Below are 26,122 nucleotides of genomic sequence, written 5' to 3'. Positions count from 1 at the left end.
TTTTTGTTTTACTAAGTTATTACCTTGCACAGAGTGCAATAACAAACAACCTTAACAATGCTGTATCTTTCCCTTTTCAAAAAGTAGAAGTAATTTCCCCCCGAAATTAACAAGGTTTATTTTGAAGACAATTAAATATGATCATTTCTTAACATTAATTAAAATATTTAGATAATGAAAAATATTAAAATTTTATTCTAAATACATTATAGTTATTGTCAGGTGCAAATCTAATGAAAGAAAGGAACAATTTCACAAGCACTGCATTGCAGTTTTTATTTAAAAATAATTTGATAACCATACAGACCAATAAAAATCATTTACATATTTAATGCACATAAACAACCAATCTTCAGAAAATTTCACTTTTTGAAAAACTGCAAAACTAAAAAGTGGAAAGGGAAGACAAAATACCCTCAAGCAAGCTTGGAATGTAAGAAAAAGATTAGTAAGCTCTATAGCATTTATTATTTTTTCTCAACTATAGATTTATGGTCAAATATTAAAATGTGTTTAATTGGATATTTAAAACAAGACTCAATTCAATAAGCAAAAGAGTGCTTGAATAATTAAGCACATTAACATTTTATTTTTAAGGTACTTCTAAAGCAATAATAGCAGATCTTATTGAAAATGTTTCTTAATCATTAACTAATTTGCATATCACTTTTAAAAATCTAAAACCTATACTAAACTTTAAATAAGCTCAATTTGCTGATGTGATTTAAATGAAGCATGAATATTTAATTTTCTTTTAAACAAGAACTTAAAATAATAGTACTCAAGTAAAATAAAAATTTCATTTATAAAGTAATTTTTTTTAGATATTTCAATAAAGAATTTTGTAAAATTTAATATTTAAAACTACTTACTGACATAGAGCTATTCATTATTTAAATAAAAAATAATTTTAAAAATAGTATCATAAAGTTTTAATTCATCCATATATTTCTAAATGGAAAACTTAAAATAATCAGGGTAGCTAAGTTAATTGAAATAAAAGGGGGAATTAAAACCATGTATTGCTCCCTTTTCTATATTAGTCTCATTATGAGTGTCATTTCAAAACCATAATTCAAACTTACTAGCAATGACAATCTAATAAAAACTTTGTTCATTTAAAATCAAAACTTTATACATAGTGACAAATTTATTATTTCAAGTTCTATTAATAAAATATTTTCAAATAAACTTAACATTACTTACAACAATGATAATTTAAAAGGTCACTTTTATTTGATGAAAATAAAATAGTAACTAGATTAATTTTAAGCTTAATACAAATTAATTATCATAATTTCACAGACTCATTATTTTTTTCCTTTCAAAATTGAGAATCTTTTTAAGCCCAAAATATTTCAGAATAATTTAAACAATAAAAACCAAAAATTAAAACCAACTAATAAATAATTGATAACAAAAAGTTTTAAGTAACTTATTTTATTACAACTGCTTTACAAAATATGTTTTAGACTTTATTTAAAACAGATAACACAAATACAAATTTCAACAAGAAAATAACTTGCTGACACAAATAGGAATAAAATTGTATTGTGTTACAAAAAGGTATACATTGTGGAATTAATCACAAAAATTTTAATTTCATAAAAATTTTCAAAATTTAGAAACAAAACTTATTAACAAGCACTTACTTAATAAAGCTAACACTGTGCAGATAACAGTTTAATCTTAACAATTGTTAGTGTTATCACCAAGAAAAAAAAAACAAATAAAAATTCAAAAATGTAAAAATGAATTTCAATAAAAATTAAATTCGTAATTTATCTAAAAATCTTATAAGCAAACAGAAGTGTTCAATTTCAATTATTATATTAATTATTCAATTATATATTTTTTTACTTGAAAAGAAACATCAATATATTCTCTGAACAATCTTCATGGGATTACAGAAAAATCTTACATAATTGAATTATCAAGGAATATTTTTCTTAGTTTTACACTAAAATAAAAGCTTATTATATACTTTCAATTTTAAACCTGCACCAAGAAGAGTATTTTTTTATTATTTTTAATTGTTAACTCTCCAAAAATAAAAATTGATATTCTATATCAGATAAAAATTTTATATAAGAAAGCATGGTAATAGAGAATTTATATTAAAGAAAGTTAGTGTGCCAATAACACTACAACAATCTTCATAAAATTTAAAACACTCGGTTAAACATAGATGAAAGGTCTTGAAGGATAACAAGCATTCAAAAACATTGGCATGCCCTCATAACTAGGGCATTTTGATTTGAGTTCAGACTAATATTCATCTTCATCATTTTGAGATGGTAAACCATCTTCAGGAGCATCATCAGGAACAGCAAATCCATCCTGTTCATCAAAAAGAATTTAAACAGAGTGTAAGTGGTAATAAAAACAAATAAACAGTACACCAAAGGGTATTTAACACTTTAAAAGTCAAAATTCAAACCTTGTTTAAAGAAGAACTTGTTTGTTTTGCTAGCACCAAATGACAGTTTTTATCTGCTATCTAAGAACACAAATAGATCTGATTAAATAGATTTAAAACGGGCAAGATCCGGAAACTGCTAGATACTGTTCTTAATAGCTTAATTATGAAAAACACTAAGCTGCTTTATAAGAATAATTTATGTTAAATACAAGTTAATATTTATCATAGGCATGTTAACAAGTCAAAATTAGAACTCAGAACTAAAATAATTGCAAGAAAGCTAAAAATTGCTTAAAAAATTTTGGGTTACGTCTATTATTGTTAAATTTGGAGTTTGACGCCCTGTGAGATGAGCTTTAGTAACTATCTTGAGCTTACTGAGAAGAGGACCAGATTAGAGAGGCATAAGTAAGACGCCACTCACAATTACGGATGTAACAAATATTCGGTATTTGGCCCATCTGCCAAGTATTTTTTTGAATTTTTTTTTTTGCCAGTCTTATTTTTTGGAATTTTATTAGATTAAAAAAAAGAAAAATCTAAAATAGTATTTTTATGATACATTATATGATATAATTTTTAGCAATGAAAAAGCGAAATTTCTAAAAATAAAACTAGATTACTAATTCTGAACCACATGCTTTGCACTGCTGATTTTTTTAAAAATTATATTCAAGAAAACATATATAACATTATATTTAACACTTTTGTTTTAAGAATTGAAAAAATTTTTTGTTTCATTTTTGCTGTTTTCATTATATAGCACAGCATTTTAATGAAACATTTTCTGATAGATTTTATTCTTTTAACGCTACTTTTTTCCCTATATGGTAAGAGAGATAGCCGGTAACAAAAAAGCTGTGATTTTCAACGTTAAAGTTATATTTTAAGAAATAAAGATTTGTCTATTTCTCTTTTGTGTTTTTTTTTTACTAACTTTTCTTTATATTAGCATTTTTATGAGGACACATTTTTTCAAGAGCATTTCTAATGAACGTTACTCTTTTATCACCCACTTCTTTCCTCTAAAAAATATGGCAACGTGAAAAAGTTGAATTGAGATTTTCAGCATTAAATTACATAATTTTATTCTTATTTAGTTTTATATTTAAATTACCTGAAGAAAAATTAGAACATTTATTTCAATATTGATTTTTAACACCCATTTTTTGTAAATCTTACTTGAATCATTAAAATTTACAAACATTAAGGATGCGGAGCAGTGCTATTATAAAATGTTAATCCAGAATAATATTAGGGCCTTTTAAAGGTTTTGAAAAGAGAGGGGAAAAAAAGACTTTTTCGGGGGTCTTCAAAACTATATTTAAATTTAGTGCCTTTTAAATGAACCCCATTATCATGCCAACAAAACGCAGGAGTCTGACTTAGCATTATATTACATATTTTAAAGGGAAATTCTAATTAGAATATGCACATCTAAGAAAAAGATTTTCTTCATTATAAAAGTCATCTAATGTGCACTTAAAATTATCAAAATGCAAAAACTATTTCAGACTTTACTAAACATACAGACTTCATCATAATGGTAAAATAACTATCTTCTGGGCAAAGTTCTCTATTCTGGATTTTAATAGGGGAAAAAAAAAAAAAAAAAAAAAAAAACATTTCAAGCAAATTTAAATATATTTGACATAGAATTATACATTTTATTTTTTAAATTAATAATTACATTGCTAAATTTTGTAAAAAAAATATATATATATATATATATTTCTAAATTTANACATTTTCTGATAGATTTTATTCTTTTAACACTACTTTTTTCCCTATATGGTAAGAGAGATAGCCGGTAACAAAAAAGCTGTGATTTTCAACGTTAAAGTTATATTTTAAGAAATAAAGATTTGTCTATTTCTCTTTTGTGTTTTTTTTTTACTAACTTTTCTTTATATTAGCATTTTTATGAGGACACATTTTTTCAAGAGCATTTCTAATGAACGTTACTCTTTTATCACCCACTTCTTTCCTCTAAAAAATATGGCAACGTGAAAAAGTTGAATTGAGATTTTCAGCATTAAATTACATAATTTTATTCTTATTTAGTTTTATATTTAAATTACCTGAAGAAAAATTAGAACATTTATTTCAATATTGATTTTTAACATCCATTTTTTGTAAATCTTACTTGAATCATTAAAATTTACAAACATTAAGGATGCGGAGCAGTGCTATTATAAAATGCTAATCCAGAATAATATTAGGGCTTTTAAAAGGTTTTGAAAAGAAAGAAAAATAAGACTTTTATTGCATTGGAGGCTTCCACATGGCTTACAGCTACAGTCTCAGGATCACTGTCATTGTCCTCACTGTCCACAACTTGTGAAACAATTTCAGAAAGTGTAGCTTCTTCGTTGGCTGCAACATTTTCCTAGAACTCGAGAGGGGTAATTACCTTGTAAGGAAGTTAAATAGGCCTTTGTTAGAAAAGAGCTTCCCTTGCCTCAGATAAAAATGACCATGACCTTATAAGCGATAATGATTTTTAAAACTTGACCATATATCCAATATTTTGTAACAAAGAATTCCTATTCAGTGAGCCGGGACTTTGGAAAAGTGACCTTATATGCGGGGTGACCTTATATGCAGATGACCTTATATCGAGGTCTGACTGTATTTCTAAATTTATGAAAATTATAAATGTTAACTTAGGCTAAGAGCAACTATGGAACTAGCAGCTTTTTCGTTCCTCAATGTCATAGATATCCCACAAAAAATAAAAATTGAAAGAAATGTTATATTCCACAAGAACAAATTGTTAAGATAAGGCATTCTGCATTCTAATTCCTCATGAATCTATCACTCCTTATCCCACTCCCCTGCTGACCAGACGAGTGGTCTTCTCGCTGTTTAAGCCCCCGTCCTCTAGCGTCCACCATGTAAAAGGGGGCAACCACAAACGGTTTGTAGCTTACTAATTTTCAATTTGTTTTTGTGGGGTATCTATTTTATTGAGGAAATCAAAAGCTGATAGTTCTCAGCCTTAACAAAAACATTCAAGATAATAATAATTAATCATACTGAATAGATAAAAATTTGAGAATTCAGAAAACAAAAGAACTTAAATGGATTCATATTGCAAATTTAAATTAATGAATAGCCCTATTCTAAATGACCCCTATTCAATAAATTTTTAAAATGGTACAACATTTCTTTAATAGAATGAATAAAAAACATTTTTCAATAATTTTGAAATGAAAGTACAATGAATAATAAAGTTAAACATTTTTGTCCTAAGCACATTATTATATAGCCTATATTTAACAAATAATGAATTTTTAATATAATAAGAGATAAAATTATATTATTTTGAAATGACAAATCGGAACCAGATAACATTCCTAACTAAATGTCAAAATAAGGAAAATTCCCATAATTCATACTTTTTTAAAAAAATCTTGCCTTTGCTCTAACATTCATTTTTTTTAAAAATAATCCAAGACCACTGAAATCAGTAAAGTAAAACTTCAATAAAAATCCTAAAATATTCTACATAATTAANTTTTGAAATGACATATCGGAACCAGATAACATTCCTAACTAAATGTTAAAATAATGAAAATTCCCATAATTCATACTTAAATCTTGCCTCTGCTCTAACATTCATTTTTTTAAAAATAATCCAAGACCAATGAAATCAGTAAAGTAAAACTTCAATAAAAATCCTAAAATATTCTACATAATTAATGAACTCTCTATCCCATAGGCACAAACGCCCATGATTAAAAAATCTAAATTCTTACTAAATCTTTACTAAATCAAATGATGAATAAACGGGAGACGAAATTTTGAAGCTTCGTGATTCCCCACGGCTTTCGCCCGAATGAAGTCTTAATTAAAGATAGTTAAGCTGATTTATAAATGGAACAGTATGAGAATGCCATAGGTGTGGCAATGTTCAGTTGGTATCCCATGATCAGCAAAAATTTCAGAGATTTTTGGTTTGATTTCAGAGGGTTCAAGATGAAACCTAAAATCTAAATACAAGAATCCTTCCCACTGAATCTAGCTTAGTTAGCAAGTAACTCATCCAACATATGAAATGATTGGTCCTTCCGTAGCTCAAGGTAGACTGTCAGTAGAAATGAATTGTAGTTCAATGAATTCGGAAAATGTTGAATGTAACATCGTGAAATCCACACATTATTCGTGACAGCAATCAACACGACAAAGAAAAAATCTTATTTTCGAAAAGAGAAAATTAAGCACTTTTTACTAATATCTAATGAAAAAAAGCACCTTTCACAATCGATATGCACCGTTTAACATATCAATATACATTAAAAGTATTAATTGTGGTGCTTTTTTGAGGACCTCATATCAAAAATGAATTCAAATACTTTATTAAGATTTTCTGACACATAATTGAAATTATAAATAAAATAAATACACACCTCAGTGGCATACAATATTTCTAGTATCTGCTCAATAAATGTTGTCTTCTCTTCACTTGCTTCTTGTTCCTGACAAAGAACTTCAATGTCTCTCAATTTCCCATAGTAAAAATCACGTTCTCTTTCAAGTCCATCAACCGTGACTTTCATTTCAGAAAGCTAAAGTACATGGAAATTTTAAAAAATGAAAAATTTATTGATTTTTAAACTATTTAACAACAAAATCCCTAAAACAAATAACTTAAGTCATTAGTTATTGCTTTTCACACTACTTTCTACAAGTTAGTTAATTTTAATAAGAAAGTGAATATTTTCATGCATAGAGCTTGCCACTCAGAATATAAAAAGAAACATTTAGAGTAAATTTAAAAGTCTTCTTTATTAGAGTAAATTTAAAAGTCTTCTTTATTAAATTAATAAATATCAATTTTTAAAAATTATGATTGGATAATGATTGCTGAATCTGTCAGAGGTGACCAGTTGTTGTAAATACAATAAAGTGGTAAACTTTTTTGGGCCAAATTCCACCCTTACAAGGAAGTTTATTCATAGTTAAACAATGATGCTAGAAAGATATAACTTCATAAAGTGTATTGATAAGATCAATATAAGATGTGTGTTAACTAAGCTGTTAAAGTATTTTTAAATTTCTCCAGGGAAGCAGACATGGTACAACTAAACTCACAACTATACTTTCAAAGTATCCAATTAAAATGTGATGCGCAGACAACATTGTTTGGTTTCCCTGACTATTTTAAAGATATGTAAACCAACTTGACTCGCTGACTCTATTTTAATTTTAACAACCTTTCTAGTAATTTAAAAGTTTTCTCTGCCTGTGCTATAGGTACATGTAAATAGATGTCATAATGTATGTTTAAATTTAATGAGAAGGTTTGCAACCTGCTGTTTAAGTTTCTAACGTTTTAATAAAAACAATATTTTTACTAACTTCCGGAAGTTTTTCCGCTATGTTATAACCACACTGTGTTACTATCAGTCCATGCTAGACTGCACTTGATGAAATCCCTATAATTTGTTAGTTTTTTCACCAAAAAGAGCGTCGGCATGTATGAAGTTTATGGTGGAGAGAGAAACTATCTTTTTCTCCTAGAATGCTTAATCCCAACAACGGAAATACGACTAGAGGGTAATAGGAAGACATGGTAACCATTTCAATATCTACCTTGTTTCACAACAAAAGAAAATTTATATTTCCTTCTACGTTTAAAATTTCTTCGATTCTTAGAAATAAAATATTGACTTTTTTTGTCAACTTCACTAAATATCCTGAAACTTAATTTTTTGCTGAAGTTTTTAAAAATAAGGACATTATTTTTTGATCAGAGATTTAAGGACAACTTCAAGCCATGTTAAAAAATAAATAAAATAAATTCCTAACAGTATTAATGTACTATAGAAATTCGTTACAGGTTTTGTAATGAAAACAAGCTCAAAGAATTTAAATTAACAATCTTGCAATAAAATACTACATAAGGTAATTAGACACATTGTTTTTAAATTATCATACACGTAAAAGAAGAAAAAAAATTGCTCATTGTGCTTCGATTTAGAAATGCATTTAAAAATTTTCAAACATAAGCAAAATATTTACAAAATGAAGTTAAATTGCTTTCTTGGGAGTTAAAATTTTAAGATTCACAAATCTCTCTAACAGAAAAGTTTATGACCAATATCCAATCAGAGGAAGCAAATAGTGAATAGAATTCAAATGTATAGTGCATACCTAGCAATTTCTTTTGAACACACTAAACTGAATACTAGGAAAGTAAAGCACAACATTTGAAAGGCAGAGACACTACACTTTAAGCTTCTAGTTTAGTGTACTAACAATGTTTGATTCATTGACTTACATTAATCTAATTTACCTGATTTGTTAATTCTTCCACTCTTTGGGTATCTCCTCCTCCACCTCCAATCCTGTTAGTTACTCTTTGAGTTGGAATTCTAGCATTAGTAGTTGTTCGTGGTGATGGTGCTGTAAATAAAAACATTTTGTAAATAATCTAAAAAATATTTTTTTGGATGCAAAAAAGAATATTATGCACTTGGCAGTATGACCACCTTTGAAACTTTTCAATTTTGTCTACGAATTGTGAAGATCATTATATCTAAAGAAATTTTGGAAAATATTTCAAAAAATTCAAAGCATACATTTTATGTATATTAAATAATACGTAAATATTTCAGGTGGGAGAGTAATGTATAAAGCTAAATATAAAAGCTCACATTATATTCAGTTTAAAAATAAGAAACTTGACTACTGTTTAAACACAGAATAAAAAAAATTTTTTTTTTTAAAAAAATGAACTTTTATCAGTGTCCAAACATACAATCTGTGTTTGGATCACATAGAAGATTTTTCATTATAGATTCGGAACTGCAGTATTTCAGGCCTAAGTAGCATTATTTGTGCTTTTATCGTAAATATTCAGATATAGCAAAAAGTCAATATTTTTTTCTCACTGGGGTTGTAATGATTTAAATCAATTGATTATTCAAAACTCAGAATTGACAAGTAAGCAATATTTACAATTATTACATATGGATAATTCAACAACAGAGTTACAAACTGTGTCAGGTGTACATGTATATTCTTCAAAAAAAAAAAAAAAAAAAAAAAAAAAAAAAAAAAAAAAAAAACTGACATTTTTTAAGTTTGGATTTCATGTAATTTTTTAGCAGCATTGAGTTGAATTTATTGGTCCATCAAATAAAAATTCAAGATGCAAGAATAAAAAAGTACATTATCACTAAAATTTTGAAAATGTTTCTGTTTACATTATAGTACATAAAGAATAAACTTTACCCCAGTAAAAACATATATGCTGAGTATTCTAATTGCATTTACTTTACTATGTACAGATTTAATCAAAAGATTAAGTCTAATAACCCATACTTATAGACTAATAACCCAAAATGCAAACATAATCATTAGTTATGACTGATGGGAAATTATTATCGTAAATAAGTTTATGCTAAAAAGAAAAAATATTATATAAAGATAAATTAGCTAAAGGGGGGGAAATAAAAAGCCTTTACCAATAAACTAAATATAAAAATTAACCACAATATATCTATAATACATTATAGAATTATTTAAAAAGCATTGAACATAGTAACACGTAAAAAAAAAAAAAAAAAATAAATAATAAAAATTTTCTTTAAAAAATTACAAACCTGCACGTGCAATATTTTTTGAAGCATTTAAAGTAGTTGAGAGTCTATTCTGAGATCCTGATTTATTACTAATTCCACCACCTCCTCGACCATCAACACCCATTGCCATACCATTTCGTGCTTCTAATGGATTATAATCTTGTCCGCCATAATTAGCATCGAAAAATTTTTTGAACCACTGGAGAAACTCAAAATTATCTTGAAATCTTCCTTTAATTAGCTTATCAACTGGAATATGCTATAAAAAATTACTAGTTTAAATATTTGGCAAAAGACAAATTAAGAAAAGCTAAACACTAAAATACAAGAATGTAAAGATAATATTTTAATATAAGGTGCATAGCCTCCTCAACAAAAATAAGCACTTTTTAAGCACTCAAAAAATATTTTTAATCTTTTTCCACAAAAAAAAGCCATTGTATAAAGTTTTTAATTTATAAACATAAAATCAACAAAATACAAAAATATTTTCAAAGGCAACAAAGTCATGATAAAATTATTAGTTTCTGATAAATATAGCAGACAAAATTGTGAAAATCATTCTTTTTCGTAACCTATGATGACAATCTACAAAACAAAGGAAAAAAAATCTAATTTTGAAAGATAGAAAATTAAGCAAGTTTTGCTAACTCCCAATAAAAAAAAAGCACCTTTAAGGGTTTTTAAAAAATGTAAATCAAAAACAAGCACCTTTAAGTACTTTTTAAAAATACTATGCACCCTGTTATATTTACGTTCATTGTAGGCTTTTTATCCATTGAAAATGAGTGTTAATACTTTGAGTACAAATATTAAATTTCCTAACATTTAAATAATTTTTTTCTTTTACCAAATAGCTATTTATAGATAAATTGACCCATAAACATTAAGTGAAAATATTGAGATATAAATTAAATTAATTAATTACAGTCATAAGAGTATGTCCACGGCTAGTGAAGTACAGTTGCGATTGGAGACCAATAAATTTTAACTGGTGACTATTTTCAGCTTTTTAATTTCAACTAGACAATTTTTACACTTAAATTTTAAAAAGAAAAAAAAAATGGTCTGATAAAGAGAATTGGGCTAGAAAGATATTTTATTTTCTCTTGCTCGCCAGTGTTTTCAAAAATCGTGGCAGATTTCTATTGTATTTCTTTCTACAAAATATCAAATTGAAATTTCTTACATTTTTGATTTTGCGTTTTGTAATAATATTGTGATACAAGAATTAAGAATTTTAAAAAAGCTTGTGGAAAGTTTTGTCCAATTTGATTTGCACACAAATCTTATAACTCTGCATAAAAAACCCAGCAAGAGCATTTGTTCTGAATTTAACAGCACAAGTATATAGCTTTAATATTACACAGATGGTTATTATTCCCTTTATAGATTTTTATTGTTTGATATTTCTTTTAAATTTTGTTAATATTTTACTACGTTAACATTTATTTTGTAATGAGCACTGCAAACATACATATTTGATTTTTATGCATGGATGAATTTAACAAAATCTGGAAAACTAGAAACAGGGAGGTGCATAGATGATTACTGGCAACCAGGAAGTTTTGCTGAAACCCACATTTTTCTAATTCTTAGAGTCATGGTATGTTGCTAAAAGTCTTTCTCAATAATGATTATTAGTAACATTCTAGAAGAAACATGAATTTACATAGAAATACCCTGAAAAATATAGATGTTTAATTACCTTATCTGCACCAACTCTTTTGAAGGCTGCTTGCAAAAGTTTGAAATTTTGAATGTACTCGTGCTCTAGTTGAGTTTTAAACTTCACTTTTTTCAAAGATATACTTCCTAAAGTAATTAATAAAAATTAATAAAGCACTTATGGAATTTGAAAATGAAACTATAAACATGCCGTAGAAAATGAAGCCAAATATATTTACCTGGGAAAAGCATGTCCATGAACTGGCAATATGCTGCCCCTAAAAATATTCACTTGAAATTAAGTATAAGTATTTAAAGTCTAAAATAAGATTTTAGTAAAATTATTCAATAGGATCATTTTGGAAGGAGCGAATTAACTCAAAAGAGGGTAGAAATAAGAAATATAAGACTAAGGTTGAAAAACAAATTAAGTACTAAAATCATTAAAAATTGCCAATTAAGAAGAACGCACACAAAGTAAGGCATTAATCCAGGATTTTCATTTAACAGCTATGGTAGGAACGAATGCCATTAATGTAATTTTGTCCTTAATCAGATGATAAAGACAGTACTAGTACCACTTTGTCATAACTTTCACACCAACCTTCGAGAAGATTTTTAGCCATGGCAGATTTAATGTGCACCTTGCATCATACACATGCCAGTTTAGTTGTCGTAATATATTATCCCTCAACATCAAATTTGCTGATCTACAAAAGTTACTTCTTTACATAATCTATCACCAGGAAGCAGAGTTATCTAATTGAAACATTATACTGTGTTCTTTCCAAACTAGCTATCAGTAATCAGAGGTACGATAACGCAAGAACATATACTTGGCGTTTACGAACTTCAAATTTTAACAATTTTAAGGTCTACATATTACTTAAGTCTTTAGAGGTACATAATATTCGTAAAATTATGCAAGAATTTACTCGCATTAAATTTAAAAAACACATTGGTAAAGATAACAAATTAAATAATTTACAACACTGAAATCTTATACTTCATTATAAAATTAAGTTTATTACTTAAAATGAATGTTCTAGTTTTTGAATAAATTAGAACTAGCCCTTATTGCTTTATCAGTATCTTTTATTTGAACCACTAAAAATTTTGTTTACTCACACCATTTCAGATTAGAGTTCATGTTCTTTTTGTTTTTCTATAAGAAAATAAGATTAAATTTCAGTTCCTACAGTTGGGTAAGCATCAGTTTGACTTTTTCTCATCAAAAAGAAAACTACTTTTGGATAAAACATAGCTAAGTGAAACAAGCAATAAAGCCAAAACTTGGAAGAGTTGATAGACTCATTAATTGTAGGTTTGAAGAATATTATTAAAAATTCCCATTATAATTAGTAAAACTTCTATCTCCCTAATCAAATTTAGAATTCTATTTTCTTCTTGTTGGAGAACAGTAAAAAAAGGAGGAGGGGGCAGAAAAGTCCTCAATAATAAGATATATAGGGCTTTGTCATCGAAACTTCATGTTTTCTTGAATCTTCTAACATTTATCACTATTCTTCTCATTTGAACAGCTGCAAAATCCAAAAATACATAGGCATGGGTTTCCTCTACAGTATTTTTATGTGATTTTTCGCACTTAAAATTATTTTTAAAAATCTTCTGTAAACATTTTAATACTCATCCATGGCTGAACAGAAATTACAGATTACTACAAGAATTCTCCGTACCCATAATTTTTGTTATTAAAATTTAATACAGTAATCTTGACAGTGAAATCAAAGATTAAGGATGAATCAAAATTGCAGGTACCTCTGGGCTTAAATAAATCTACCTCTCGTACTCCTATGCTGTTTTCTGTTTGTAACTATTGTCTGCATGCATTACCTTTTTTATTATTATTAATCTTGCATCCATTATCATACTAGATTTATAAATTACAGATTTGACATTATGCCATGTATCTTTTATTGCATTGCATTCACCATTAAAAAGATGTTAGAAATCTTGGTAAATGTCTCTTAATTTTATAATTTACATGAAGTTATTGTTGGTAAACCATTGCATTTTTCTCATTAGCCAAAGTGCATTGTCTTCACAATATTACTTCAAGTAGTCATTTTCACACTTTTCGGAAAAGTGTATACAAACTAAATACAGGCTTCATGTAGTGGGCCAAAGATAAAATCACATTTTTTTTTTTTTTAAATCTGGACATTTTTTGGAACAGTAGCATATAGGACTGGGCNAATCAGATTTCTGATGCATCGCTTGGAATGAAAGTCGCTGTATCGGTTTGCCGATATAGGCGTTAAATCGATATGTCGCGATATATCGATTTAGAGCCCAGTCCTAGTAGCATATACTACTTTTAAAAAAGACAATTATTTATTACTTTGTTAAGAATACTATATTGTACTTAATCTAAAAAATCTGCCAGAATTAAAATCTGATTGATAATAATTAACTCAGTTATTACCAATAATATAAACCAAATAGTAATAATAGAAGTCTTAAAGTATTAAGTACCATTAGAAAAACTAATTAATAGTTTTGATAACTTTGGCTACTTTTTTTATATGTGATATTGATATATAATATAAATCATAATTATTGTAGTATATAATGCAAGTATTGCGCCTGATTTAGTATCTAATGGAAAGTCTCCACTGTCAAAATGCCCCAAGCGTTTCTGACACTTTTCAACAGGTCTTTGATGTGTCAAGACAAAAACCAGTTTTTGACATCAAAAAACCAATCTTGATAAGAAAAGATACTTCGTCCATCTCTATTAAAGGCACATTAGTATGCACTCTAAACAAATTGCATGCATTTCAATTTATATATCAATTTAATTTAGCTTTACAGAACAATTAAAACTAAATAATTTATCTTCAATTGCTTGGAAGTCTTTTTCAAATGACAATGATTTTACAATTATTTTGCATTGCATTTGAAATAAAACCCATTTATCTAGAACAATAAATATTGAAAAAAATTAACCTCGAAAAAAAAAGTGGGCCTTTTCAAGGCTTACTTTGGCAAACTCTGGATATATAATTACTAAAGACATACAATAATCTAAACTTACCAGAACAGAGCTCTTCAATTTTTGAATAATTACTCTGTAGACATTCATTAACCCAGTTGAGCATATCATGCCTCGAAAGATTATCAGAAGTAGCACTAGTTGAGTAGACATTGACACACAAGACAGTTTCACGCTCTCCCATTATGAAGATAGAACTAAAAATATTTTAAAAAATTTCATTAATAAAAAGTTAATTCCAAACTAAAAACTTCAATTGGAACAAAAAAACTTTGAAATTTGGAGAAACTAGGATTAGATGGTCAACTTTTCAGTTTTTATCTAATTTAAAATATTATCCAACATATAGGTTGGTATCCTGCCTTTCTATGACAAACTTTAAAAGCGCTAATATTTTTCTACATGATATCTTTAATAGAAATTATTACAAAGTAATCAATTTAAAATAACAGAATAATTAACCAACACAATTAAAATAACCCGTGTTTATAAAGTTGGCCAACATGCATAAAATAAAACTGTAAACTTCTTTTTTTTTGTATAACTCAAGGTCTAAATTTTTATTTTTGTAATCCTCTTAACTAAAAAATTAGTAAAAAGACTTCTTTTTTAAGCCAATAATATGACAAAATTTAAATTGCTTAGCTTTAAGCTGTGCAGACAGAAATACTAACATTAGATCAAGAAAAAGTAACCTACAACTAATATACAGGCAAAATTTATGAAAGAGTTAAGTGGATAAATAGAACTTAAGTTGTATAACTTTGGTTTTTGATATTAATAGTATTTAAACAGTCTAATTTTTTTCCTTTCACAAATTTTTCTTTTCTCAGGCATGTGATTGCTAGAACAGGAAATTATCTTAAGATTTTTAGAAACTATAGTTAGTTTTGTTTCTAAATGAAAAAAAAAAAAAAGAAAATTCTCAAAGCGCTGATTTTTTTAATGCTAAATTGTTTCCATACATTCTATTCAATTAAATGAAAAGGTACAAAAATCAGACAATCATTTTTATATACAAAATATTCATAATAGTTAAAGGAAGAAGTAAAAAATTTTCCGTATTTAATAAATAAATATTCCAATTAAATAAGAATACTATTATTGGTCATATTCAAAGAAAAAGATTCACATTCCTTTCATTCTCGCCTTTTGAGAGTCTTAATCTAAGCACTTTTTGAAAACATCCAATGAAAAAAAGCTCCTTTAAGGGCTTTTAAAAAATGAAGAAAGCACCTTTAAGGACGTTTTAAATACACAACGCACCACTAACAAATTTGCACACACAATATATTTTCACTGCCATACACTTTGTGTAATGTTTCACTGCGAAATTTCACGATGATAAGTTGTTAAAATATAATTTTTTCCGTAAAACAAATCAGTTCTTATACAAATAAAAGCTACGGCCAGATTAAATCGTTTACAAATGCATTAAAAATAAAGCCGTAACACTACATAACATCAGTTCCATTATTTAGTAGCCACACACTGCATAATAAAAATACATATTTTCAAATTTCTTATAGGAGTAGTTCAAATAATATATATACATACATCAAAAGGTGGATGAAGTATTTCAAATGCTTAAGGCAGTAAGTTTTCATAAACTAACAAGGCTATTAAATTGAGGAAAAAAAAGAAAAAAAAGGTCGCTCATCAATTGGGGCACAGAAACATGAAGCGTATTTCTTATATCACTCAAAAGTCTTAAATTTATTAAAATATTTTAGTTTGATTAGCAGAATTGGTCCACATCTTGGGGATGCTCCCGTATCGTGATCTGTCTTGCCAACTACAATCGACAAGGTGCCAAACAGATTTTAAACTTGCAATCTTCAAAAAAACAACAACATGTAGATGTTTGCCCGGGGGTGGCTACGAGTTATACCTTTCGAGTTGGTCCCTTTATGTGATGTTTTATTTTTTTTTAGTTTCTCGCAGGCCACTACCCGGAAGTTTCCAAGACCTAGCTATCATTCTGCCACAGATCACGATACGGAAATCTCCCCCACATCTTTACAAAGTTAATAAAAGTTTTTATATTTTTCAAAAACCTAGAGTGTTGAATGCCAAAGATCAATTTAAATGCATTTTACAGTTATTCTTGATATTCATAAAAATTCATTAAAAATGGCAATCCTTATTATAAATGAATGCAAAATTATGCTCATTAACTTTTATTCATAACTGAATATGAGAATGAGAACACATTTAAAATTGTTCACCAATATTCTGGCTCCATTATTTTATTTGTTATTTGGACTAATAGAATGAATACTATCCGTCATTCACCTCAAAATGAAAGGATTCAGTAAATATTTTCTATCATTAACACATTAATTTCGTTTCAAACTCTTTATTTTTACTGAACAGTTTGATCGATTTTACTTCTAATGCTTTATTTTTTGAATAACATAAGTTCATAATTAGGTGAAGATTTTTGACAATAACTTTCTTCAATTCATAAATAGTTCTCATTGGCTGAATTATAGTTCAACCCCACCCTATGAAATTTTTTTTATTCATTTAATTTGCTCAGTTCTGATTAGCAATAATTTTCTTATATTTATTAATTTAAAATATAATTAATTTAGTTTGATGAGTTATTTCGATTTGCAATATTAATTTACTCTAGGAGACAATTTGTAAAAATGAGCTTAATTTGCAACTTACAAAATGGTGCCAAGTACAGGGCAGAGGGGTAAAACAACATTTTTATTGAAATCCAAACTAGTAGCTTTGACCCTAGGTAATAAACTGGAACTTCCTCATCTACTAGAATTTGCTACACCATTTCCTCAACAATTTGATTTTATTTATAGATATTTTTGATACTACAATGAATTTCTTTTAACAAATTTTATTTTAAAATGCAGCTGATTTTATAATTCAGTGATTTAATTACAGGTGGTCATTCTATTCAAGCTAGCAGAATATTATTTTGATATCACATTATTAATAGAACAAATCAATTTCTACAGCAATAGATTTTATTGAAGAATCAAAATATGAAGGATTATTCATTTTAGCACAATGAAAGATAGTATTGTTTAATCACTTTTAACCATATAAATAAAATAAAAAAATAACAGAATCTTAATGAAGTTTAATTCTTACTTTGAAAATATTAAATTATAATGTATGATGATTGTGTTAATTAAAAACAGAATCAAGACTTTTATACCACACAGAATTTTTTTACCAGAAGCTATTACATTACAGCTTAAAACTTATTTATCTTAAAGTTTACCAATTTCAGATTTTATTGATTGGAAATCTTGCATGTAGTTTAATTATTTTACTTCCAAGATATGAAATTAATGGGAAGGTTTATGAATATGTCAGTCATTTGATCCATAAATAAATTTTTGTACCACATATTTTTATTTTAGTAAAAATTACAACACTTCAACCAAAAATCCACTCCCAACTTAATTATTTGAAAACATGGGATTTCAAAAATACTAATGTGAGTGGTTGAAATAGAAAATAGATGACTAATTTAAAGCCGATGACAGAATCAGAATAACAATAATCAATTATAGAAGAATTTATTAACGGAATTTAGATTAAACCATGAAATTAGTAAGAAGATAAAATATTATAATCAGATGACAAAAGAGATTTTTCGAAACGAGCTGTCAGGTATTGATAAAAACAAATGCAAAAAGGCTTGAGACACCTGTCTATAACTGGTATTGATTAAATGTCTGCAATGTTACATAGAAGTACCCCAATCAAAAAGATAAAAATTTATAAGGTAATAGCACTATATAAAGAGTTAAATTCCATTCCGATGACTTAATAAGGAATTATTAATAACTGAAATTAGAGGTTAATGCGTGGGTTACATTTAGTAGATATTCTGCACGCAATAACACAGATTATTGATTAGAAAACAAATTTTCACTAATCACTTCTTAAGCAAATGTTATTTAAGTAAATATTTCGCATAATGAGTCATATATATATAAATTTACACACCTTCGGCAATGACAGCAAGAAAGAAAAGAATACTACCGGTGGAAGAAAACAAAGATTTCAAAATGGACAAAGTTTTACGTCAAAAGATTCTCGAATACAAAAAAACGTCTGAAATAGTGTACTTGCTATAATCGCCAATAGAGTGCGTCTTGATCTTTGACAATGGAAAATAAAATTATAATTTGACAAGAAACTGTGATAACCTTAAGAAACACAGGAAATATATTTAAAAACATAACTTTGTTTTTTAAAATTTATAAAACAAATTTTCCTAATTAATTAGCACTTCAATCTCTCATTCTCCACATCCGGCAGAGGGCGCTACGAAAAGCCGACACTGACTAAACAATTTTTTAGGCTGCATTATTTTGGATGAGAGAACATTTTTGAAAAAAATATTAAAAACTTAATTTTGAAGCAAATTGAACCTCATCAAAATTGAAATCTGACACTCTAACATGGAGTGTTTAATTGGTGTGGCGTGCAAAGACTTTGTCATTGTAGCCACAGATAGGAATATTGCTCACAGCATTATTGTTGTTAAGAAAGGTAAATTCTAATTACTTAATGATATTTAATTTTTTTTATATCCCAAAAAGTTTTTATTCATCATATTCTAAAAGATCCAAATTAAGTAATGTTTCAGTCTGTATGAAAGAAGGTTATATTAATTAATAGAATATTTCTTAAATGGCACATTCAATATCTCTAGATCTGCTAAATTATAGTTACTAGTTTGATTTTATTTTTATTCAAATTGCTTATTTAATGCAGTAATCCCTTAGAAAATAAAAAATTTGTTCTTAATGTTCGACAATTTTATATGATGTATACCTTTTGTGATTATTGGTAAAATAATGAGGATATTTTTGAATCTTGATCTGTCACACCGACTACAATTGCCAAGTTACCGAATAGATTTTAAACTTGAACTTTTTTTTCAAAGTGTAGGTTTATCTAAGGTGGGTATAGTTTTACCTTTCGAATTCTCCATTTCTGTGAGGTTGTTTTTAGTTTCTTGTGCTTGTGGACTACTACCTGAAAGTTGCCATGCTTTGAAATTATTCTGTCACAGATCACGATACGGGCTACTTTTGGGAAGATTTCCATATAGTGATTTGTGGCTGAGTAATCTCCAAGTCTTGGCAACTGCCCTCAAAAAACTAAAAAGCATTGCAGAAAGGGTTCAACTCAAGGGGTATGGGAATATTTCCGTTTTGTGATCTGCCATGTCAACCACAATCTCCAACGAGCCTAACTGATTTTAAGCAGGAAAAATATTATTTTTAAATTTAGAAGTATGCTCGGGGGTCAGCTGCGAGTTATACCCTTCGAGTTGGCCCCTTTGTGTGATGTTTTTTTAGTTCTTCACAGGTCACTGCTTGGAAGTTGCCTAGACTTAACGATTATTCTGCCACATATCATGATATGGAAATCTACTAAAGTGNAAAAAAAATACAAAATTCTTTTTTTTTAGTTTATGAATCACATTATACCAATAATAATGATATGCATGAGAAAAAATCATGTTTATTTGAAATTAGATGCATAGAAAATTCAATTAATTGTCATCATGCAAGTCAAAATGTCATTCCGTCACATATGGAATTGCCCAGAGCCCAAATTACTTGCTTTGACCAAATTGAAAAGGACCCAATTTGTAAATCTTCCCAAAACTATTTATTAAGACTTGTTCGGATTTAAAACGCAATAATGAATGAGATTATAAAAGTAGAGATTCTGTAAATAAATAGTTAGTAAAAAAAAAATCAAGTTTTTATTTTATTTTTAAATAAGATGGGGAAGTTAAGTTCATATTTTCAATAAATTTCATTTTATTTAGATGAGGACAAGACTTATAAGCTTGGTGATCATTTGCTGATGTCAGTATGTGGTGAACCTGGTGATACTATTCAGTTTGCTGAATTTATTGCAAAAAACATACAGTTGTATAAAATGAGAAATGGTGAGTATATATATATGTATATTTTTGTTTTTGGTATAATTTTAAATTTTCTGAAAGCGTTAAAACTAGACTGTGAAGCATGGTAATACTACTTGCATGGGTAATGCTGCTTACCTCCATATCTTAAGTTCACAGTGGCTCCCCAGGTAACTTTAAAGAGCAGCATCTTACGAGGTGAAGAACTCTTGTTGAGTACATATATACATATATTTATCAAGTGGTTCATTAAATATTTTATTTATTGACTTTAATAAAAAGATATAAAATCATCAAATCAGTAGTATATTGGTGGGGGAAATTAAAATGTTTTGTGAAAATTGTAAAATCAAATTTTTTATTGTATCAAATGGATTAAATCCCTATATATTATTTTATTCTTCTTTTACTTTATCACATTTGACTACTAAGTGTAATTTAAGAGATTTCAGTAAATTATATCCAATATTCGATCAGGCTTGCTTAATTAAATATGAAATTGTCTGTTTTTTCCATTAAGCTAAATAGATAAAAATATTAAAAGTTCTGTTGATTTTTATACATAAAATTTCATATTTGTTGCAGCAAATCTATTTCTCTAGGTGTCAGTGAAATTGGTTTAATGATAGATTGGAAATTTAAAAAATAAGCATGTCTGTTGATATTATATCAGACAAAAACGGATCATACTTATTTCTCAGCTGACAATACTTGCACTTTTTTGGAAGTTTTTTCTGGTGATAATAAAATGAAAATTGCAACAACTGTAAGCAAAAATTTCTTAAATTTCATCAGCAGCACCTAAAAGCACATTAATAATAACGTGATAGTTTATATATTAATTAGGTATAGTAATGATCAAGAATATTTTTAACATTAAATAAAAAATAAAATCTTCCAGGTGAAGTAGGAAAAGTTTTCTACTTATATTTACTCTGACTTATACTTCTTTAGAACTGTCCATCATACTTTTTTATTATATTAAAATATAATTGCAAGTACTTATTTATGATGAGGTTAAATTAGGACTATCATTCGGCAAAACAGGAAATTTTCCTCTTCCCAAAAATGTAAGTTCGGCGCCCTGCAAATGAATCATAAGATCATTCAAAGAATGTTTTCCATTGATGATCTAAGAGTAATTTTTATCAAGTTTGTGTGTCTGAAACTGCAGTCAGCTAAAGTATTGGGCTGGAATTTATTTGACTGTTTTAAATACTTTTAAATTGAATTCTTAGGATATTTAGGTACAAAAAATGTGAAGTCGTAATTGAAAAAGTGAGAATATAGTCGCCAATTAAAAATTATTGGTCTCCAATGACAACCATTTTTACAAGCCCTAATTATCTGATATGTCAGAAACCTTTTTGCTGAGATCTTAACCTAGATAAGTAGCCTAAATTTTGTGGGGGGAGGGGTTCTTAGGTATATTGTGCCCTTAATTCTTGCTAGCTACACCTTCTGACTGTCGTTAATTGGTCTTACTCCCATGTCACATCTCCTTAGCTATTCACCACTTATTAGTAGGGAATTTCTCGTATTTCTAAGAGATGTTAACATCTGAAACTGGAAATAAGCTATGCTTATTTCCAGTAAGCTAAGCCTGCTACCACTCTACTAAAACAAAAGATATAAAATTTTATAAAAATTGAGAGAAATTAAATTTAATTCCACATAGCTGCGAAATCTACTGGATTTTGCCAGTTTCTCCCGGTCTACTGGTTTAATAAAAGTTCTCAATTTCGTAAATTTTAGATAATTCATTAAAATTTTGTAAGTTTCTTTAAAAAAATCCTGATTGATATAGAATTTTTATGTAATTAATAGCTTGTTTGAATATTTAAATAAATATTACTAATGCATACTGAAGCGAGCTTCAATCATGAAAATCAGTTTAGAGCATTTTTTTTTTCTTCTGAAATTTTCAGTTTATTTTTGTACAGAATTCCCTTTTTAAATTAAATACAATCTTCAATAGTAAATTACTTGTCTTACTATTCAAAATTATAAATTAACATATAAAAGAAAAAACATTTCAAATTTGAATTCATTTAACGTCAATTATAAATGGAAAATATTACAGACCATTTATAGTTATTAGTGTAATAAAGTTTTTGCATTTTGATGACAATAAAACTCCCTAATATTCCCTAATTGTAAAATATTTAGTGTATTATGTAATTGTTACCAAAAAAATTTATGTTGTTTTGCAAAGTCTACTGGATTGTTTCCTTTCCATGTAGGCAACTATGATTGCAAAATACAACAACTTTTGGTCTGTAATATTTTTATTTAGTGAATTTTCCAACCACAAATTTTTATGTATGAAACATTTATCTCATTTTTTTATTATTTTATTAATCTTAGCATTTTTCTATAGGTTATGAACTTTCTCCCACTGCGGCTGCTAATTTTACTAGACGAAATTTGGCTGATTTCTTAAGAAGCCGGGTAAATATGTTATTCATTTGATTGTTTTTTTTTTTAATTATTATTTTCGTTTTGGTCCAGGTTTTTGAACTTATTTCTAAGTTCTTGTTTGTTTAGGCTTTCTCAAGATCAAACCTAAAGAGTTTTAAATTTTGATATGAAAGAATTCTAATTTTATTAAAGAGTAAAATAATACTCTTTAAACTTTTAGTATGCATGTCAAAATAAATCACATGATTTACAACAAATAATTGTCATTCAGCAATTTTAGCATTAAACTCATTAGTGAATTATTTAATGTTTTCTATTCTAAAAGCAAAGTACTTATATTTAAATTTTGTTTTCATTACATAAATTATACTAAAGAACTTTTCTAACGTAAAATATGTTATAATTTGTTATTAATATGCTCCTTGTTATTAAATTTAACAAAATCTTGGATAATGTATAAATAACCACAGTAAAAAGTGCAACACATTTTTTTATTTCTAAAAGTAAGAAATTTGTTCTATATTTATAAAACTATATATTAAATCATATATAAAATAAACACAAAATTTCAATGCAATAAAATTATCCTATGGGCAGTTATTGGAAAATGATTTCATAAAATGTCATTTTTAATGATTGCAAAAGCTTTTTTTTTTTTCCTGCATTGGCATCAATATAATATGTGCTTCTATCAAAACCCTTCAGATTTAAATATAATTGAAAAGTAACTTCTAAGAAAAAAACTAAAATGATTGCTATTGTGTCATAGTTTTTTGTGTAACGGCAGGGGTCAGAATCTTTATACATCTGTGGTTTTGAACCACTTGAATACTGTTAAATTTTTTAAAAATAAACAAATCAACAGTTTTCAAAAGAATGAATTCATTGAATGACTCCTAATAAAAATTTTAAAAAAATTTGATTTGTTTATTTTAGCTTTTTCAACAAAGTGCAGCTTGAGAATTATTGCTTTAAAAATAAGCTAAGCTGATATTTATGTAAAGAAGAAGTATATTGTGAAAGAATTGCATTTAATACTTTATTGAATTGTAATATATTTTTTGTGTACATTTGTGAAGTGTTTTATTATGAAACCCTATTTATATTCTTTATTTAATAAGATTCATTTTTTCTATTGCAGACTCCTTATGCTGTAAACTTGTTAATGGCTGGATATGACAAAGAGTCTGGTCCAGAATTGCATTATATTGATTATTTGGCCACATTAGCAAAAGTACCCTATGCTGCTCATGGATATGGTTCCTTTTTTGTTCTGAGTATATTAGATCGCTATTACAGACCTGGTTAGTTTAACTAATTTTGTTTGTTGAAAAAGTCCTTAATAACTTGTCCAAAAGTCCTTAATAACTTTCAATATAATGATATAGAATTCAATTATTACGACGCAATCTTAATGTTTTAAGAAATATAACTAAAATTTGTAATTGTAATAATTTAAGCTTAAAAATCAGACATAAAATTTTACTAAGTAAACTTTTTTTAAAGCACATATTTACTGATTTTGCATCTCCTTCTCAGAAAAAATAATAACCTAAGTTAATCATGAAAAGTTGTTCTAAAAAGTCATGGATTTGAGCAAATACCCTGTTTTTAGTTTTCTCTTATCCTTTCCTCTGCACAGACTTCATGGGATCGGAAATGAGTTTTACATATTTGCATGGAAATGGAGCAAAAGACATATGGTCATAAAAGAAAGGCTGCTTTTTCAGAATTGCCATAGAATTTAAATTTTGCTTGATAAAAGAAAAAAAATATATAAAATTTGCAATAAAGATTTTTAATTTAATTATTTAATGGAGTTTTATTCTTAGTCAGGGCCTAATAGAAATGGATTTTACTACCGTTTATCGGTAGTTTTTGTTTTAATAGCAGTTTAAAAGCTGATTTGATATGAAGTTACTTTTTTTAGATTTTCATAAAAAGTGCCCATTAATAAATTTTTTCTACTCGCCAAGAGAAAATTTTCATGATCTTGGTCACAAATTTTTTTAAATTGCTACTTTGCAAGAAAACTAGTTTAATCTTTAGTTTATATTTGAAAAACAAGTCAATATTTTTTACATTAAAAAATGATGAAGTAAATTGTGTAACTAAAATTGGCCACTTTTGGTTGTATCTAAACAAAATATAGTTTGTCTTGTTATTTCTCAACAAAGATTAAGAAAGTTTCATATTCTAATAATTTTATTGTTTTTAGATATGAGCATTGAAGAAGGAATGGATCTTTTACGAAAGTGTGTTAAAGAAATAAATCATCGATTTCTGGTAAATTTGCCTTCTTTCAAAGTTAAAGTTGTTGATAAAGATGGAATGCGTGATTTACCTGACTTTTGTCCTTCAAATGTATGAAAAGATTAAGTGTTGTATTGTACTTTTGAAATAAACAACTTTTTTATTTACATATTATATGAAGTTTAATTTTATTTTATGTTTACTTTCATTTATTGGTTTACATACTATATAGTGTGCTTCTGTAATTTACAGTAACCTCCAAAAGATGTTGTCAATTCATATGCTAATGGAAATTATTTATCTACAATGTTGAAGTATTTATTTAAAAAAAGATAAAAAATGCAACTTACATGAATTTTACAATCTTAATAATAAAATTTAAAAAACTTGGGCTGCCCTGCAGACATTTATATTTGGAATGACATATATATATATATATATAATATAATCACACTTTCTCTATTATGAATATCATTAGAAATAAACAACTTTTATGCTCGACTGATGATCATTTGGAAACATTTTGCAAATACAATAAACCTACAAAAATTTAAATTTGAACTCAAATAAAATCTATAAATGCGAAGGGACAGATTAGTGTTTCTCAAGTGTTAGAATGTTATTTTGTTTGTTAGTATGCTGCTTTTTTTTTGTATACCAAAACTATTGTTTTCTTTTTGCTCACAGCAAATTCAGTACATGGTATAATAATTGCACATGTCTGGTTTAGACAAAAGTAGTAGAAATTCAGGATTAAGTTAACAGCATATCTACCAGTCTTTAAAAAGTCACCTGTTTGAAAAATTATTACGAAAATCCCG

The 26,122-nt window shown here is 27.2% G+C and overlaps 2 protein-coding genes across 6 annotated transcripts; one reads left to right on the top strand and one right to left on the bottom strand.

The window, feature by feature from the left end:
• Positions 1-250: 250 nt before the first annotated feature.
• LOC107455968 (microtubule-associated protein RP/EB family member 1) lies at positions 251-19,008 on the bottom strand. 5 transcript variants are annotated; one of them, XM_016073711.3, is made up of 9 exons: positions 18,686-18,824; positions 14,741-14,895; positions 11,922-11,960; positions 11,723-11,829; positions 10,036-10,273; positions 8,724-8,833; positions 6,835-6,993; positions 2,441-2,500; positions 251-2,340 (listed from the first exon to the last, which is right to left on the bottom strand). In XM_016073711.3, exons 2-9 carry the CDS (start codon positions 14,880-14,882, stop codon positions 2,269-2,271), a joined length of 927 nt encoding a protein of 308 aa, XP_015929197.1. In that variant the 5' UTR covers positions 14,883-14,895; positions 18,686-18,824; the 3' UTR covers positions 251-2,268. The 5 variants fall into 5 exon arrangements, with proteins under 5 accessions (XP_015929197.1, XP_015929198.1, XP_071035896.1 ...); XM_016073712.4 differs by having other exon boundaries at positions 18,722-18,765; XM_071179795.1 differs by lacking the exon at positions 2,441-2,500 and having other exon boundaries at positions 18,686-19,008.
• LOC107455969 (Proteasome beta4 subunit) lies at positions 19,003-25,475 on the top strand. Its single transcript, XM_016073714.4, has 5 exons — positions 19,003-19,234; positions 20,529-20,651; positions 23,008-23,078; positions 24,190-24,352; positions 25,267-25,475. The coding sequence occupies exons 1-5, from the start codon at positions 19,144-19,146 to the stop codon at positions 25,416-25,418; spliced, it is 600 nt and encodes a 199-aa protein (XP_015929200.1). The 5' UTR covers positions 19,003-19,143; the 3' UTR covers positions 25,419-25,475.
• Positions 25,476-26,122: the final 647 nt, after the last annotated feature.

This window comes from Parasteatoda tepidariorum, chromosome 4, assembly GCF_043381705.1.
Source record: "Parasteatoda tepidariorum isolate YZ-2023 chromosome 4, CAS_Ptep_4.0, whole genome shotgun sequence".
Taxonomy (NCBI): Eukaryota; Metazoa; Arthropoda; class Arachnida; order Araneae; family Theridiidae; genus Parasteatoda; species Parasteatoda tepidariorum.
The sequence above is the reverse complement of the archived record's forward strand: the minus strand, read 5'-3'. Positions and strand labels throughout refer to the sequence as shown.